This window comes from Carcharhinus amblyrhynchos, chromosome 2, assembly GCF_965287045.1.
Source record: "Carcharhinus amblyrhynchos chromosome 2, sCarAmb.v2.hapA, whole genome shotgun sequence".
NCBI lineage: Eukaryota > Metazoa > Chordata > Chondrichthyes > Carcharhiniformes > Carcharhinidae > Carcharhinus > Carcharhinus amblyrhynchos.
This window is the reverse complement of record NC_137325.1, coordinates 89,584,150-89,603,916: the sequence shown is the minus strand read 5'-3', so window position 1 is coordinate 89,603,916 and position 19,767 is coordinate 89,584,150. Positions and strand designations below refer to the sequence as shown.

The 19,767-nt window shown below is 41.9% G+C and overlaps 1 protein-coding gene across 1 annotated transcript in view; it reads right to left on the bottom strand.

Moving 5' to 3' along the window:
* Positions 1 to 1,671: 1,671 nt before the first annotated feature.
* pkd1l1 (polycystin 1 like 1, transient receptor potential channel interacting) overlaps positions 1,672 to 19,767 on the bottom strand; it is a 119,592-nt gene continuing 101,496 nt past the window's right edge. The window contains exons 49-53 of the mRNA XM_080214608.1: positions 18,705 to 18,935; positions 14,653 to 14,817; positions 9,543 to 9,704; positions 8,920 to 9,053; positions 1,672 to 2,952 (exon numbers count right to left, since the gene is read on the bottom strand). Coding sequence (XP_080070734.1) covers positions 2,184 to 2,952; positions 8,920 to 9,053; positions 9,543 to 9,704; positions 14,653 to 14,817; positions 18,705 to 18,935 — 1,461 coding nt within the window. The 3' untranslated portion in view covers positions 1,672 to 2,183. The remainder of the gene's footprint in view (positions 2,953 to 8,919; positions 9,054 to 9,542; positions 9,705 to 14,652; positions 14,818 to 18,704; positions 18,936 to 19,767) is intronic.

The following is a 19,767-nucleotide window of genomic DNA, read 5'->3' as shown; positions in this document are numbered from 1 at the left end:
GTGAGCCTTACTTCTGTTGTGGGAAAAGTTTTGGAAAGGATTATAAGAGATAGGATTTATAATCATCTAGAAAGGAATAATTTGATTAGGGATAGTCAACACGGTATTGTGAAAGATAGGTCTTGCCTCACAAACCTTATTGAGTTCTTTGAGAAGGCGACCAAAGAGGTGGATAAGGGTAAAGCAGTTGATGTGGTATATATGGATTTCAGTAAAGCATTTGATAAGGTTCCCCACGGTAGGCTACGGCAGAAAATATGGAGACATGGGATTCAGGGTGATTTAGCGGTTTGGATCAGAAATTGGCTAGCTGTAAAAAGACAGAGGGTGGTGGTTGATGGGAAATGTTCATCCTGGCGTTCAGTTACTAGTGGTTTACAGCAAGGATCTGTTTTGGAGCCACTGCTGTTTGTCATTTTTATAAATGACCTGAATGAGGGTGTAGAAGGATGGATTAGTAAATTTGCAGATGACACTAAAATCGGTGGAATTGTGGACATTGTGGAAGGATGTTGCAGGTTACAGAGGGACATAGATAAGCTGCAGACCTAGGCTGAGAGGTGGAAAATGAAGTTCAATGTGGAAAAGTGTGAGTGAGGTGATTCACTTTGGAAGGAGTAACAGGACTACAGAGTACTGCGCTAACGGTAAGATACTTGGTAGTGTGGATGAACAGACAGATCTCGGTGTCCATGTGCATAGATCCCTGAAAGTTAGCACTAGGGTTGTTGAGAAGGCATACAGTGTGTTTGCTTTTACTGGTAGAGGGATTGAGTTTTCGAGCCATGAGGTCATGTTGCAGCTGTACAAAACTCTGGTGCGGCCGCACTTGAAGTATTGCATACAGTTCTGGTCACCGCATTATAGTAAGGATGTGGAAGCATTGGAAAGAATGCAGAGGTGATTTACCAGAATGTTGCCTGGTATGGTGGGAAGGTCTTATGAGGAAAGGCTGAGGGACCTGAGGCTGTTTTCGTTAGAGAGAAAAAGGTTAAGAGGTGACTTATTGGAGGTATGCAAGATGATTAGAGGATTAGATAGGGTGCACAGTGAGAGCCTTTTTCCTCAGATGGTGATGACTAGCACGAGGGGACACAGCTTTAAATTGAGAGGGTGATAGATATAAAACAGATGTCAGAAGTAGGTTCTTTATTTAGAGAGTAGTAAGGGCGTGGAATGCCCTGCCTGCAACAGTAGTGGACGTGCCAACATTAAGGGTATTTAAATGGTCATTGAATAAACATGTGGATGATATTGGCATAGTATAGGTTAGATGGACTTTAGATTGGTTTTCACAGTTTGGTGCAACATCGAAGGCCAAAGGGCCTGTAGTGCGCTGTGAAGTTCTATGTTCTTTATGCCCCTCAGTTCACAGGGGCATGCATAACGGAAATCGCATTAGGAGGAAATAGGAAAGCGGTGGGTGGGGTGGGAGAGGGAACAGTGTGAGGTAAATTATGGGTGCCTCGAGTGGGACTGTACAACACAGCACGCAAGAGCACAAAGACATAAGGCAAGCAAAGGCACTCAGTCGGTGGGAACGGGAATGCAGGATGCAAAGCTGAGGTGGGAATCTCGGGCCTCTTGTAATGTGTTTCTTGGCAACAGGATGTTCTGGTCCTGCCGCCACCAATGGGGCTTCCCAACTATTCTACCCCATGACGCCGGGAAACCTGTGGCAGGTGTGTGGCACATCTGAAGTTAATGGACCAGAAGATCCCATTGACGTGAACAGCCAGAGAATTTCCCTCCACTTTGGAAAAGGTGATTATAGATCATTAAGTAGTAATTATATATATAGGAATTGTAACTTTTTCTGGAAGCTGGCCTTTTTCACAAGACTTGTAGTGTTGGGAGATACGAAACATGGTATACCGCTGCATTTAAAAGCAATGTGTGTGGTGATAGTTGAACAAAAAAGTATTCTAGATTCTGATGTTTGAAGTTAGGATTTGTATTTGAGTTTACATCACTCAATGCTTTGATCTTGTGAAGACTGTGGAAGCATTTCCACATGAGAACTAGTTTTAAGTTATCTGAAATAGTATTGCTTTTTTCCATGAACACTCACTTATCCGATGTATGTCATAGTCTTTGTGTGCAAGGTGAAGATAGAGAAATCAAAAGGGATAATGAATACAACACATATGGAGAGTATTTCCATTTTATTAAGAACCATTCAGTTACCAGCATTGTTTTATGGATCCTGGAAGGTCTGGTACATACTCATTTCCATTCTGTTCATCATTAGGGAGGATTGAATTTTCAAGTTTTTCTGATACTTTAAAAGGTTTATTTTCACTTCCCACCTGTTCCTCTGACACTTTTTCCTGTTGCATTTTGTCTGGTGAGTGTTGTCTGGAGCTTGATTTCACAGTAGGACTTCCAAAGCACTGGGCTGAAGAATCAAACCTAGCTTGCTCAGAAATCTTAAAGGTTTCAACTGGCAGTTCTTTGGGATTATCCAGGATCTGAATGACTGTGGTGTGGGACCGTTTCAGCTGCTTACGGTTCTTAGGTGCTGTGCTGGCTGAGGAGCAGCGCTGTTGACCAGTCACTCTATCCTCAAGCATGCGTGTCTGTGCTGCTTGCTTCTCCGGACATTTAATTCCACACAACACATGGGGCAGCGTTACTCCTAGTTTAGCAAGATTATAATGTTCAGCACTCAAAGTATCTCCTGACTGTAGTGAATCACCAGGGGTGGAAATACTGCCAGACTCTGAAACGGAATTGCTAAATGTTTGAGGTGAATCTGAAGCACTACAAGGCACAATTTTTATAATATCATCATTAGCAAATGAGAAGTCATTCAGTGGGGTGGAAGAATCAGTTTCAGTTGTTTTTTGAGGGTGGCTGGACGTCTGGCCACTTTGAGTACTATCGGGTGTTTCATACATGTTTTCTTGACACATCTGAAGTTGATGGAGGGTCTCGAACTCAAGTTTGGTCCTGAAATGAGAAGTAATAAACAAATGAAACAAAATACTGGCTTTGAAATTCAACTGACACACTCAAACACTAACCTGCTGCAGTGCGCAAGGTGAGTGACAGCACTTATTAGCCATGGGAGCAAGGAGAAGATTGCCATTTATTGCACTTCTTTGTTGCCCATCTTTCCCAAAACAAATGTTTAATATGTATTTATTATTGTCACAAGTAGGCTTACATTAACATTGCAATTAGGTCACTGTGACAATCCCCCCGTTGTCACACTCCAACACAGAGAGAGAATTTAGCATGGCCAATGCACCTAACCAGCACGCCACGTCTTTTGGACTGTGGGGGGAAACTGGAGCACCCGCAGGAAACCCATGCAGATATGGGGAGAATGTGCAGACTCGACACAGACAGTGACTCAAGCCAGGTTGCTGTGAAGCAGAAGTGCTAACCACTGTGCTACCAGTGGGAATTTGACTGAACAACAGAGTGTTGACAGGAATCTGGAATGTCAGCTGGCAGCACGAACTTAGACAACTCACCCCTCCATTCTCCCTACCAGTTCTCCCCCATCAGAGATCCATCTGCCCCCCCCCCCCCCAACCAGAGATCCATCTGACCTGCCTCCCTCCTCCTCTCCCCCAATCAGTCAGCAATCTGACCCACCTCTTCCTCCCCACACCACACAACGATCTGACCTCACTCCCTCCACAACCAGACAGTAATCTGACCTCACACTCCTCCCCCCACAAACAACCAGACAGCAATCTGACCTGCTTACCCCCACCCCCAACAGACCCAGACTTTTATTCAGCAGGTCCGTAACGGCAGTAAAGGAGGAAATGCTGATAGAGTTGGGCGGGCTGTTCATTAATTCAATTTAAATGCATTTAAATCATTGTTGTGCTCGATTTGGGTGTAGAACGGATCCGCATCATTCACGGGTCTCAGTAAAGTTGCAATCTGCTCGATAAAGGCCTCACACTTGATTTTACCATGATTTCACACCTGAAAATGGGTGCAAATTGTTGGTAAATTCAGGCCCTGGGGTGTTCTAGCCAGAATGCAACTGGCGGAGTCCTCTTCTATCCTTGGAGGGAGTTAGATGCCCATGTACTGTTTGCAGCAGATTGAGCTGTGACTCAGACTCCAAAAACAGGAATTCTCAGTTTAGGAAGAATCACATTGCGTTGTGTCTGATTTTGTACTGAGATGAGTTATGCTTTAACCGAAAATGAAACTGGGAGATCTCGCTTGGGGTAGAAATTTGTCTCAGGTGGTGGTACAAAATGAGCAGCATCAGACTGACATCCCATCACACACAGTGCCTGGTAAATGAGGTAGTACATTTTGGTAGGAAGAATAGGGAGGTTACTTATTACTTGGAAATTGCAAATCTTGGGGAGTAGTTAAGCAAAGTACAAATGCACCAATTACCAGAAGGTGCACCACCAGATTAGCAAAGCCATAAAAAGGAAGCAATCCAAGTACTTGATTTTATTCCTTGTGGCATGGAATTGAAAAGTAGAGAAGTTATATTAAACCTGTATCGAACCTTGGTTAGACCATGCTCACATTCCTGTGTGCAGTTCAGCAGACTATTTTATAAACAGGATATAGAGGCACTGAAGAGGTTCCAAGAGGTTTTACAAAGATGTTACCAGAAATGCATGGGTACAAAAACAGGAAAGGATTTACAGACTAGGCCATATTTTACATCCAAAAAGACACTGAGGACTGACTTAAAAGAAGTTTTTAGAATCATGAAATTTGATTAAGTAGATACATAATAATATTTCTCTCATGGGAATGAGCATTAATAAAGGCCATTAATGTAAAATAGTCACCAAGAAATAATATCCAATATGGGGTGCGAAGAAAATTTCTTTACTCAAAGAATGGTGAGAATGTGGAACTCGCTTTCACAAGGAATGGTTGAACTTAACAGGACTGGTATGAGGAGAAATTTCTTCATTCAGAGGGTAGTGAGTCTTTGCATTTCTCAATCCCAAATTTTTGTGGGTGCTCCATTGAATATTCAAATTCATATTCAAATCTGGGATAAATGTTAAGTCTTTCAGAAATTCAAAGGATATTAGGACAGATGGGAAAGTTGGGTTGAGGCAGAAGATCAACCATGATTATATAGAATGATGCAGAAGGTTCAGAGTTCATTCACATGGTCAACTCCTGTTTCTATTTCATAACTCTTGAAAGTATTATTAACATGTATCGAATGTGATAGAAAGTGTATGTATTGATTTTCAGAGCCTATTTGATGATGTGCTGTGTACAAGAAGGAAATAAGTCGGGGGTGATCTTACCCATCAATCAGCATGATGAGCTGGTTAGATGACGAGAGAGGTGAAAAACTGGGGTTATGCCTGGTTTCTTGCCTCTGGAGATCTTACCAGTCCTGATCTGCTGGCATAATTAGCCTCACTCCCGGGAAGGGCGCAAGGCTGATTATAATATTTAAATCCTGGTTTAAATATTAGTAGGGAACCTGGAACACAATTATCTGGGCTCAATTATCTGGACACAATTATCACGGCCTTGCTGGTGGCGGTGCTCATGGACGAGGATCATGTATGGTCACCAGCAACGGAAACCAGACATGATGCCCTTACCAGTGAGACTGGAGGCCATTGAGGTCCCCCAGGTGGTCGGGGCAGCAGCAGGAGGTGCCCCTTAGGCAGTACTATCCTGGCACTCTGGCAGTCCCAACCTGGTACCCTGGCACTGCCCATGGGGTGGGGCCTGAAAGGAAGGCAGGGCATGGGGAACTGCATATCTGCATCAGAGATCATCACCGATGGGGAGAGATGAAGTCTGGGGGGTGGGGGAGGAAGTGAGAGTGAGAATCTCCTTGTGCACTGTCAAGAATACATAGTGCACTGTGAAATCAGAGCGCATGCACAACAGAGCCTTCTAGCCATCAGAAACCAACTTCCCAGTGTGAATAGAATCCATCCACTCCCACTATTGGCAAGAATCACACCTTGCCTTTTCTTTTTCTAAGTAACACAAGTTTTGTTTTTTTTCTCTTGCTGAAAAGACAGGTCAGAAACTCTCCTGTTTTTACACGCCTTTGGCACTTACAATTTTTTTGGTAGATCGCCCTGTCAAATTGAAATAACTAAAGCTAGAGACCAGAAAGCAGGGGATTACAATAAATGGTCTTTCTTGGGTTAAAAACATGTATTTTCATTTATATAGCATCCTTCATAAAGACTGGACATCTCAAAGCACTTTACAGCAAATTAAGTTTTTTGAAATATAGCCAGTGTTATGATTTAGCAAATGTCATGTAAGATGGCAGTCATGGGTAGTGACTAAAATTCTGTACTCAAACATCATGAAGCCTAGAGTTTCCATTCTGTTGCACTGGTATTTCTGCTGCAATTAGTCCAAACTTGGCAAAGTTAAAATAAAAGATCATGGAATTTTGAATGTAAATTACATTCGGCACAAATCAAAATTCTACAGTCTTGCGCACTAGATGAGAAAACATCAAACTAAAAAAAAGTCACATCCACAAAAATGATCACGACCCATATCAAATTCATCACTCAAGGGAATTTCTGCAACTTGCAGTGTTTATCAACTTTCTAGGAGGCTTTTAAATTAACTCGTACTTCTGGACACAATTAAGTTTAAATTTATTTATTAGTGTCACAAGTAGGCTTACATCAACGCTGCAATGAAGTTACTATGAAAATTCCCTAATTGCCACACTCTGACACTTGTTCAGGTACACTGAGGGAGAATTTCGCGAGGCCAATACACCTAACCAGCACGTCTTTCAGACTGTAGTGCACCTGTAAAAAAATCCACACAGACACGGGGACAGCGTGCAATCTCTACACACACAGTGACCCAAGGCGGGAATTGAACCTGGGTCCTTGGTGTGTGAGGCAACAGTGCTAACCACTGTGCCACCATGCTGTCTGTGGCAGCTGTTAAAAGCTTTGGTTTTATTTTTGATTTACTGATTACTTTTTTAGCGTTTCATGGAATGTGACTAGGCCAACATTTGATGCTCATTCCTCATTGCCCATATGGCTGTGAGCCATCTTCTTGAACTGCTGCCATCTATCTAGTGTAAATGCACCCAGAGTACCTATAGGAAGAAAGCTGTAATATTTTGGTTCTGTGCTGCCACCAAACAGTCTGCAATTGTCCCAACCCTTTCTACAGGTACAAACTGGATGGACATAAGATTAATTAGCATGTGATTGAATGGAATTCAATCTCATTAGTGAGTCTGGCATGCAATTGCCCCCACAACCACCAACACCCACCCCCACCCCTACCACTAGAAGGCTCCCACCTTTCTGGCAGGTTGTCAGATCACTACCGGTCTCCACTAGCCAAGACCAGGCATGATGGCCACGCCGGGGTGAGTGAGGTGGGGGGTGGCTCAGAGGATATTGAAGCACCCGGGCAATCAGGGACATTGTCGGGCAGTGCCCATCAGGCAGTGCCCAGCTGGCACACTGGCACTCCCCAATGGACACCGGCTACCAGTTAGGCACTGCCAGTGTGCCGGGGCAGTGTCAAGGGGGTTGGGCTTGAGTGGGAGCTATGATGGAGCGAGGCCTAAGTGGGGTCTGTGGTGGTGGGGGCTGGGGGAGGCAGATAAGGGCTATGATGCAGCGGGCCTGAGTGGATTCTGAAGTGGGGGATCATGCAGGAGTAGAGCATGAAGGGGGCTCAGGAACATGTCATTGGTCAGCAAGGGGGCATGATGGACAGGGTGTGTTAGGAGTCTGAGAGGTGGAACCATTGGGAGGTCCCTGAAGCTAGCAATCCATGTTGAAACATACCACTGATGACAGGGGAGTGGGGGAGGTATGGGGTGGGTGATAGACTGGGTTCCAATATCTCGGGGAAGAGAAGAGAGGGCTCTCCCAGTGCTATAACAACGATTGACCCTGGCAAAACAGCACCCAAGCACTCTGCAGCCAGGTTCATTGGTGTGTTTAGCGCCCCTCCGTACCAGCACGCAACACGCCATTATCTTAAAAGTCGATCTGAGAGTGGGATAATTGCAGTGCAAAGCATGCCTGAGACACCAGCGTGGATCACTCTGGTTTTCTCACCATTATGACATTCTGTTTTTTTGGGGGGACATTTAGCTCCAAGTCTGGAATACTGTGGATAGTTTAGACTTCCTTAATTAAGAATGGATGTACATGCTTTAGAAACAGGTCAGAAGACATTCACCTGACTGATACCTGGGATGGGGGGTGGGGGAGCGCGTTACCTTATGAGGAAAGGTTGGATATGCTAAGCCTGTATCCATTGAAGTTTGATAGATTAAGGGGTGACCTTATCGAAGTATACAAGATCCTGAAGATGCTTGGCATGATGGATGCTGAAATGATGTTTAGCTTTGTGGGAGAGGGTAGCGCTGGAGGGCTCAGTTTGAAAATAAAGGGTCTTCCATTTAAGCAAGAAATGAGAAGACATTTTTCGTCTCAGACGAATGAGTCATTGGAACCCTCTTCTCCAGTGGAAGGAGGGTCACTTAATATTTCTAAGGTTGAGGGGAAGAGATCTTGAGTCAAAGGTTATTGGAGTGGTGGAATGTGCAGATGTGGCCACAATCAGCTCAGCCATGATCACATTGAAAAGTGGAACAGGCTCAAGGGGCTGAATAGCCTGCGTCTGCTCCTAACTTGTATGTTTGTTTGTACGTTTTCATTCGGCTCTCTAGAAAAAGGGATCCCAGGCACATCTTAAGTTTATTTTTGGAGGGGAACAACCCCACTTGCTTGAAAACTCCCCAGCTGAAACTTGTGAACTTTTTGATACACAGGCAGTCAGAAATGGAACTTACTTCAAGGGATTTATTCCTGTATTCATAAACTTAGGCTGATTCTATGGTAAATATATTGGGCATATTGCAGCCTCCAGCAATGTATGTGTTCCTTCAACCTCCCCATCCAACTTTATCATTAATGATAGCTTTACCTTAAAGTCTTGATATCCGTAATGTCTGGTTCAGAATTGTGTTCTCTTCCTGATACCAAAAGTTTATAAAACTGCAGATTATTTCTGAATAGTTCTTCTTCAAGTTTGTAAATTTTATGTTCCAAATGATTTTCCTGAAAAGTATGATTCCATAGTAGAAAATATGATTAAATGTTTCTGCACATAATCTGCGATTAGCAGCCGGCATACATGCAGATTTCTCAATAATGTAAATGCACATTATGCTGTGAGGTGATCCAGTGTAACTTTACCATCGGCTTGAGAGAAAGGTAAATGGGTGCTCAGTCAATACTGCTCATATTAATCACTGTCAGATCCACAGCTTCAGGTCAACTTGCTCACTTTCTTCCTGCTATGGAAATATCCCATCATGTGTTATGATGGGGGAAATCAGAGATCCCAACCTATGTTTGTCACATTCAAACAAATATGCTCATTGCTGCAAACCTTACAAATTATTTTCGATAAGTTAAGCATGAAGGAATACATGAAATAAGTGACCAGAAATTATGATGATGATGGGAGAGCGAGGGGGGGGAGGTTTCAATAAGGCTGCATGAGTTATTATACTGTGGATAATATTTGAATATTAGTAATCTAACCTCAGCTCGCTGGTTGAAGTAATAGCCAGGACCCAATCCATACGGGCTGTCCTCCAAAAAATGTGGTTTTGCTGGGAGAGAGTGATGAAGACTGTTTGAGAGCGCATTGAGTCGAAACAACAACTCATCCATCAAGTTTTCAAACTCATCCAAGTAGAAGTTCTATTAAAAAAAAACAACGTATTAAATTGTTGAACTCTGGTGTAACATTCTTTTCATTCTAGGTTCATAGAATCCTAGTTCAGAAAGAGGCCATTCAGCCTATCTGGTCTGCACTGACCACAATCCCTATCCCCATAATCCCATTTATTTACCCTAGCTAGTCCCCCTTACACTAAGGGGCAATTTAGTATGGTCAATCCACCTAACCCACACATCCCTCTCTTACTACTTATCTGGCCTTCCTGTGTCACACAAGACATTTCAAATCATCATTTATTTTTTCAAATCCTTCTACAGCTTTAGTCTATTTTCCTTCTTCGATCTTCTCAAGCCCCATGTCCAACTGCATACCCTTTGTTGTAATAATTCTAGTCTACATTTCACCCTTTCGCCTATACTAGTCAAAAATCATTTAAGATTTAAGATTAACCTCTTTCACTTTCAAAACTCTCAAAACCTACCTCAAAGATTTAATCACCTGCCCTAATAGTTCTTTTACTTCTGTATATTTTTCTCCCACTTGAAGCTTCCCTGCATGACTGTATTGAGATAAATGGGGACAGCACATTGTTTAGCACTGCTGCCTCACAGCTCCAGGAACTCAGGTTCGCTTCCTACCTTAGGTGACTGTCTGTGTGGAGTTTGCATGTTCTCCCCTATACCCGTCTACATGGATTTCCTCCAGGTGCTCCGGCTTCCTTCACAGTCCAAAAGATGTGCAAATTGGATTGATTGGCCATATTAAACGCATAGGGTTAAGGGATACGAGAGGGTGGGCTTGGGTAGGATGCTCTTTTGGAGAGTTGATGGGCTGAATGGCTTCCTTCTGCACTGTAGGGATTCTACTGTTAACAGAGTAATTGGTAATTGGTGTAAATCCCTAGCTTACCATCCATCCATGCATTCTTACTCTAACTCACCATCCACAATTAACTAAATGTTATAGATCTTAACAAATAATAAATTTATTAATGAAACAATGTATTCCAGGCAAAACAGTACTTCACAAACAAAGCCCAACATTTGTCAATTTGAACCCTCAGTTCAAAAACCTAGTCCTGCTAGAAAATATTTGAATGTGGCATCTTTAGGAAAATGGTTTGTAGTTAGATCACTATAGATCTGAGGTGACTGGGTAAACCAGGGATAACATAAGGAAAATCATCTTTAAACATCAAGTTATGATGAACTGGAAGCGCTGCCTACAGAGTGGCAGATGCTGAGTTATATGGTTATAAAAATGTTTTACGTTCTGCCTATTTGTTAATTCAATGGTAACTTTCAAAAATTGGATAAATACTTGAAGAAGAAGAATTTACAAAGCAATGGGAATGAGGAGTGGGACAAATTGATTAACTCATTCAAAGAGCTCACACAAGTATGATGGGCAGAAAGACCTTCTGTGCTGTGTCATTCTCCAGTTTTCATAAACATATTCTGGTTTTGATTTGAATTATGCAATACACATCTCATTCACACACATTTAGGGTGGCATGGTGCAGCACTGCTTCCGCATGACGCTAGGGATCCAGGTTCAAATCTGGCCTCGGGTCACTATCTGTGTGCAATTTACACATTCTCCCCATGTCTGCATGGGTTTCTTCTGCATGCTCCGGTTTCCTCCCACAGTGGGTTAGATTGATTGACCATGCTAAATTGTCCCTTAGTGTCTCCTGGGATGCACAGATTAGAGGGATTGGCAGGATAAATACGTGGGGTGATGGGGATAGGGCCTAGGTGAGATTGTTGTTGATGCAGACTCGATGGGCCGAATGACCTCCTTTGTACTATAGGAATTATTATTATCTCAGTAGTAAAGTATTACAGGTGGCTGAAAGATCATTACTGTCCATGAGTTACATTGTGTCCAAATAAGATATTAAAAGTGGAATTTTTATTTGATCCTGTTGTGTGTATTAATGTTGTCCTCAGCTTAATTGCACTATTTCCACTTGCAGCAGGAAAATGAATCACTTCCTTTTCTAGCGCACAAGAATGACTTACACATGCAAAATAAATGAACATCAAAGTGCAGGCATTTCTCTCGAGACATACTGAACCACATAGCCATTTGAAAGCAATATATCTTTTGACACCTTGAAGTCTATTGCTGCTTACCAAATTACAATACAAATATTTTGGAAAATTGTTCCAGTGGGTTACAGTGGAAGTCTCCACCTGTGCCCAGTTCCAGACAAAAACCTCCCTCAATTCCGCGAATGCCTCAGCATTTCCTTGCTTCCACCAACACACTCAGCAAAATTTGTTAATTCATTAAGAACCATAATTTGACAGAGTATTTATCATCCAAAATACAGAATTAAGCGAATGATCAGGAGAAATCTATTCTCAATACTCCCCTTCTCTGAATTGATGCAATGGGAAACAGTTCTTGCCTGTTTTCAGTCTCTAAACATCTTGCAGCAGACTATTAACATAATAAAGATGCTGCCTGTGAAAAGAGCTGTACAATCAAGACATCTGAAAAAGGGAAATGGCTCTTGGTTTCATTGTTGTTAACACATTAACAGGAAACAAAATGGAAAAAAAAATTGGCTAAGCAACAGCAAACTGAGCCTTGTTGTTGGAGTAGAATGCTATTGGGGTTTTAGCAAAAAGGCAAACGTCACTGATCAAATAAAATGATCAATATTTGTTTAATCACAATGCGAAAGCAAACATGGTCAACATACAACATTGCTATTCAGCAACATGTCAATTAAAAGGGACTTTTTCAAAATATTTAAATAACTTGCAGAGTTTAGATAGATTTTCTTTTGTGAAAAACAAAATTCCATAAGGTTTGTTTGTCACTACAAATTAATAACATATCTTCCTTTGGATCAAATGTGGGATAAAGGGCTATGGGGAAAAGGCAGGGAAGTGGAATTATGATGAAATGGAGGTCAGCCATGATTATTTGGAATGGCGGAGCAGGCACAAAGAGCTGTATTGCTTACTCTTGCTCCTAATTCCTATGTTTCCTCTTGAATGGCCACAAGTGAAAATATTAATTTCTGCAACCTTATCCCTTTCTGGAATTTTTCTTTTACATATAGATAATTTAAAATAAAAACACAAATTAACTTTGTAATGTTTCCTATCACAGACATGCCACTGTGACCAAGGTGATAATTCTGAAGCAGATGCTGTAGACCACGTTCATGATGAAATTTTCACGATGGATGTGGCAATGCAAATGCGGCTTTTTGTTGTCATGTAGTAATTTTCCCCTCCGTTTCAAAACCACTGTAATCACACCACTCTTCAGAATTTCCTCCACTGTCCTGGAAAAAAACTACCTCTGCATCTTCAACATTCTTTTCCTCTTGAAGCTTCTTGAGACTGTCACCTCCCAACTGTATCTTTAAAACTTTCCGATCGGATTTTCATCATGGCCCAGCACCAAAATAGTCATTCAGAAGTTGAATGATATCGGCTGTGACTATAACTATGGAACATTTTTCATCCATGACCTCACTGCAGTCAACATTATCACTGACCTCCAACACATTTCTCCCAGCTGCTGGTCTTAACCCATCTGCTCATCATGCAGATGTCACCTCCAAACATGAGAAATACAATGCTCTGCTGCCTGGTGCTTTATCCAACAACTGGCCCATTCTTCAGCTCCCTGTAAACTTCAGCTAATCCAAAACACGGCTGCTCTTTGTTTACATTTTAATGCAAGACTTTGGACAGGATCAGGGCAAATTTGAATCAGATGCCTATTTTATATCCATCCGATTTTATTCCCCATTTATTTCAATGGACAATAAATTCACACGGTATAAACTGCACATCTGGCCCAAACCTATTGGGTGGGATTTTCCGGCCTCATTCACCCTGAAACCAGAAAATCCAGCCCAAGGTCAATGGACCTTTCAATAGTCCATCCCTCGCCCGCTCCGATTCCTGTAGCAGGCGGGATGGCAAAATTCACCTCCTGATCTTCCCTCTTTTCCTGTCAGCCAGTTTAAATTAAAATTAGGCTTCTCCAGTTTAGAATTCCCATCCTTCTGTCTCAACTCTTTTGTGGCACAGTTCCTTTCTATTTCTGTATCCTCTAATCCATTAAGCTTCCCTTCCACTATTGATGTCTCTGTCCCTCTAAGTCTTACCATGCCTAGCAACCAATCTTCCAGCCATCTCTTGCTCATGTACTGCTACATGAACTCCAGTGGTTGAAGAAGGAAGCTCACCACCAGCTTTTTTAAGAAGCGGGTTGATGGGTTCTTGATAAGAGAGGGGATTAAGGGTTATGGGGAGAGGGCGGGAAAGTGGAACTGAGCTACAACAGATCAGCCATGATCTTATTGAATGGCGGGGCAGGCTCGAAGGGCTAGATGGCCTACTCCTGCTCCTATTTCTTATGTTCTTATGTTCTTATGTTCTCAACAGCAATCAGGGATGAGCAATAAATGCTGGCTTAGCCAGCGACATCACATCCTGTGAATTAATATATTAAAAGAAGTGGGAAATATGTGTTAAACTCCAAGCAAAATGCTATTTTAGATTCCAATTCATCCCACTAAGGTAATCTTGTCCCATTTTGATTTCCTTTTGTTTTCAAGTTTTGACTCTTTTTACACCTGAAACTCCTTTTTTAAAAATATTTTACCTTCCTTCCCTTTCTCAAGTTCTCTGGCACCTGCGTCATCAACAGCTAAAAGGGCAGGTGCTCTTCTGCCAACTCTGTGCCAATGAAGCACTGAACCAGTGCCACTTCAAATCTTGATTTTGAGCCTTCATGTGGAAATATGCGATTATATTGCCCAAGGCTGTGGCTGAGAACAGCACTGCACAGTTTTGGCATTAATACAAATAGGCATCCTAGCACTGCAGGCTACAGTGAGCCAAAGCTTTAACATTCAGCACTACTATGTTGCCTTTAATCTGATACCCTGACATATTCTGAGTATAAAGTGCATGTGTTTTGAGGCATTACATTTCCTTGAGTTGAATCATGGTCTATTTCTCTGTTTTGGTTTCTTCCCACAAAAGTCATAATGTTCTCCCAGGCATAAACTGCTACTTCAGTGAATGTCACCAGGTGTTTACTTCGCGATGACTTCTTTGCCTCTTCTGCCATTGAGGTAAGAATCCCTATGAACTGAAGCAGAGAAATGTAATTAGGACATGCTTAACCCAGCTATCATCATCAAATACCATATCTTCATATGGCATTATCACTGTGAACAAGAGGTTAAATAAGAACAAGAGTTATGCAAAAGTAGAATTGCAAGAGACACAGACCTGCCAGGGATGATGACTGCTCTGGACTCATGGGGAGTCTAGGAGTAAATTGAGGTTGACTTCTCAGGTCAATCCACTGTAATGAGATGATCTACAAACACTGGATTAGATCATGGGATCCTGGGATCTGAAGAACTCTGAAGGGAGTATTCAAGGTCTGGTAGTGAGAGTGGCCAGGGAACATGAGACCTGCAGTTCTTTAAAAATTAGTTTATAGGATGCCAGTGCCACCGGCAAGGTCAACATTTATTGCCAACCCCTAATGGTACTTAAAAAGGTTGTGGAAGCTTTTTGGGCGGGAATTCCAGAATTCTGACCCAGCAACATTGTAGGAATGGTGAGATATTTTCAAGTCAGGGTGATCGGTGGCTTGAAGGGGAACTTTCAGCCAGTTGTGTTCCCATGTGCCTGCTGCCCTTGTCCTTCTAGTGGTAGAGGTTGTTGATTTGGACAGTGCTTCATACATCGCTAAAGCACGTGTTGTTGATGGTCTACACTGCAACCATGGTGCATCAATGGTGAAGGAAGTAAATGTTTAAGATGGTGAATGAGGTGCCAGTCAAGCAAGCTGCTTTGTCTTCGATGGTGTCAAGTTTCTTGAGTGCGTTGGAGCTGTATTCAACCAAATAAGTAGGGAATATTCCATCACACTCCTGCTTGTATCTTGTCAATGGTGCACAGGTTCTGGGGTGTCAGGGGGTGAGTTACAAACTTCAGAATTTCCAGGCCCTGACCTGCTCTTGTAACTAGTGTTTATGTGGCAGTTCTAAATTTTTCGTCAATAGTAGCCCCAAAATGTTGACTGTTAAGGATTCAGTGATGGTAATATTGATCAATGTCATGAGATGGTGAGGTTCAACTTCTTGGAGAAAGTCATTCCCTGGTATTCTGAGGCATGAAGGTTATCAGGGTTATGACCATTGGGGAGGGGAACAGGATAATAAATAGTGAGGGAAGAAAATCCAAAGGCAGGAGATTTTGGCACTCAGGGCTTTGAAGGAAGTTTTGAAATGTTTGGAGTTGCTAGAATCTCAACATGGTCAAAGACTCTTGTGAGGGTAATATGTCAATGGGACCCAAATTACTAATAGCTCCTTGTAAATTATCAGGCCTTTACCCACATGTTTCTTTCAAGTCCAGAACACTCACTAGCACATTCCCATTGTCAGCCAGTTCCTATCTTTAATGCTCTTGTCTTCAGGCATTTTAGCGAAAAATTGTGAATCTGATGTACATAATGTCCCCACTCTCACTGAACTTCCAGCCTTTCAATTCTCTCACTGTCACTGAATACCCAGGGGGCAATCTTACCATCTTGTCGCACTGGTTGATCGGTGTGGTGAGCTGGTAAGATTACAAGAGAGGCGAAAAACCAGGATGGCTCTCGGTTTCTTGCCTCTCGCGATTTTACAGCCCCGATCTGCCGACGTAATCAGCTTCGTGGCCTTTGTGAGCTCGGGACGCAATGTCCAGGCTCCCTTGCCTTAACAGCCTGGCTGGTGGAGGTCCTCACTGGCGAGGATCACATATGGTCCCCACAATGTCCCCAAGCCATCCATTTCCAATTTATTATTTTCCTCCTCCTTCTTTTCTTGCTACTCCTGTCAGATCCTTTTAACCATCATTCTGTTTCTTCCCATTTCTCCCCCCTCAGGTGTTCTGCCTACTCAAACCCCTCCTATAACCTTCAACACTCTTCAACCTTCCTACTCTCCTGCCACCATCCCAGGCAGGATTAATTCCCTCTTAGGTAAGCCTACAGTTCCCTCTGTACCTTTCTTGGCATCATTCCCAAGAGTCTACTCAATGCTGTCTCCTCACAAGCAGCAACCCCAGCTGTCCCATTCTACTCTCCCACCAATCTTCCTGACCAGCACCCTTGCTGGGGGCTGATCTTTCCTTCCTGGTCACTTCACCCTTCCCAGTGCTGATCCCATGGACTCTGCCTCTTGTCCAGCTATCACTGTTCTTCATATCTCTCTCCAAAACATCCATTCAGTTGTGAACAAAGCCCTTGCCATCCATGTGAATAACTGCATTGGGAACAAGACTTTGACAGATGTCAATGAGGTCTCCCCACCTACGACACATTCCATCTCTTGTCTTACCCAAATTATCACAGTGATGAAGGGGTAGCTATGGAGTGGTTATTACCAATCATACCTTGGCCTGTCCTCATTCCTCTGGTGCTTTCACCTTCTCTGAATAACTTACCTTGCTGTATTCCTTCAAACTCTCATGCAAAATCATTATCCTCGACCACTTGCCCAAGTGCTATACCAAATTCCTCCTTCAGCCTCCAGGCCAGGTAAATTCACATCTATTTAAAGTTCCAGCTCAATTCATTATTCGATCTTTCTCCTCTCAGTTCCTATCCTCCCTTCATCTCATTTTCCATGTAACAACAACCGCCTAAACCATTTCCATTCATATTCTGTATCATTCGGGGAAAAAAAATCAAACTGCCAAGTGGTGCTGGGTTCTTGAGGAGTTTGACATGGAGCATTGGCCTTTGCTTCTATCCCAATAGGTGATGGAAATGAAGTCATCACTGATTATGTAGTTGTAATGGAAATGTGGCACAGACTGAGCTCTGAACAGGAGGTACACCCACAGTGTTGCGAGGGAGGAACTAACAAATGAATGTGATTACATAGACAAATGGCTAGATGAACAAGAACGCAAAGGGAAATGCAATGTTATTGCACTAATGTGTCTGAGAAAATGATCTTCCCAGAATTTCAGTAAAATAATCAAAAGATCCATAGATGATTTCTTAAGTCAAAACAATAGTTTATTTACATTGAGCAGTCGAACTTCACTGCTATTCTCCAGGCCTATTCATTTGATGATGAATGACAGTGTTTTCCATTGCTTTCATTATGTTACTCTAACTTTTCAGAATTGTTTTATTAATACACTGCAACAAAATAGCACCTAATGCAGCATTACCAATGTTACCAATAGGCAACAGAAATTTTCCAGGTAAGGTATTCCTGCAGCTGATGAAAGACTCAAAGCAGAGACAATAACTTTTTAAAGAGACAAAAATAGAAAATGCTGGAAAGTTTCAGAATAAAGCTGACATCTAGGCTCGAAACATTGGCTCCACTCTCCCTCCACAGATGCTGTCAGACTTGCTGAGATTTTTCAGCATTTTAAGTTTTTGTTTCAGATTCCAGAATTCGCAGTATTTTGCCTTTCAAAGATGTTCAAAGTAACTCAAATTCAAGGTCTGGATGATTAAACTGCTTTATTTCACAACAGAGTGAAACATACAGAGTTGATGCGCTTTAACTTGGTTAAGTTTACAGTGACTTCAACTTATAGTCACAAAATAATTAGTAAAGAATAGCAAACTTATCCATATATCTTACTAGATTTCAAAAGTAGTCCATCTAACTACCATCTGGTTTTTCTAACTGCCTGAGTGAAAGTTCTTATAGTTTTTGTTTAAATAAAACTCATTGCTCTTACAAACTTTCGACTGTCTTTGTCTTGTTCGTGTCTCTCATTCTCTCCCCAATCTTCTGACACTTTAGATTAGAGGTATTACCTGTGTACCCAGACAAGTTAATGATTATTTCCTACTTGGGAAAAGTCTCTTCTAATTAGTATCTTCAACATTATCTGTCGAGAAGTTTAACTTGCAAAGTTACAAATGGTTTTTTAAAGCCCAGCATAAATAAGTCAAAAAAATCTCAAATATGATAACAACAATCAAAAATACACTGAAGTACCTACCAATCCAGCCCATAGTATGGTCATCATAATAAAAAATGTTCCATAATAGACAGCAATGGATAGCTGGTTTAATTTGTACAGCGTTGATAGTGTTCTTATTTCACTCATGCCCATGAAGTACATCAGCACTGTCTGAAAAGCTCTCACAATGGTACTGAATGAATAGGATTCTGATAGGAATAGCAGGTTGCCGAGACAGGAGTAGGCCAGAATGACTATAATACCACACAGCTGTGGACAGGAAAAAATCCAAACGAGAGTAAGTTAATTCATGCATTTGTCAGGCTTAAAAAAACACAAGGAAAGGATGCATTCAAATTAATGGGCCTTTTTAAATTAATGCAGTTCAGCTAGATTTGTATCAATGAACATCAGAGTAAACAGATCTTAGTTTGGCTACTGCACAATATGGGTTTTGGCATTATATAATATCCGGAATGCCAACTAAATTCAACCTGTTTGAAGCGATGATTATGACGATAGACTAACGGTAATCCAGTTAAAAACCAGCTAATAATATTGCTATGTTCCTTACATGTTTTTATACTTCCATGGGATATGGCCATTGCTAGCTAGGCCAGCATTTATTGTCCATCCCTGATTGCCCCCGAGATGTGGTATTCAGCAGTTTTTTTGAACTGTTGCAGTAGATACACCCATATTGCTGTGAGGGAGGAACTAATAAGTGAATGTAATAACATAGTTAGACAAATGGCTGGTGGACAGAAAATAGAACAGAGGCAAATATGTATACAACACATAAGTATGGCGCTGTGCTCTCGTCTTTTCCATAATGGTTTGCGCATAGGCACAAAAGAAACCAAAGTTTGTTGATAACACTGGGTTAATGGATATAACAAACCATGAAAAGCCATGTATAAAATTGCAGGACTTGGCCGGATCAAAAAATTTGGACGGACAGGTGACAAGGCAGAGAGCTGTTCTCTCTGTTCAGAAGTTCAAAAAAGCAAAAATGAATTTTATCCCAAAACGTTTAATAGTTTTGAGAAACAGATGCATGAATCTTTATAAAATGGGAAAACAGGACGCAGGATTTTGTACA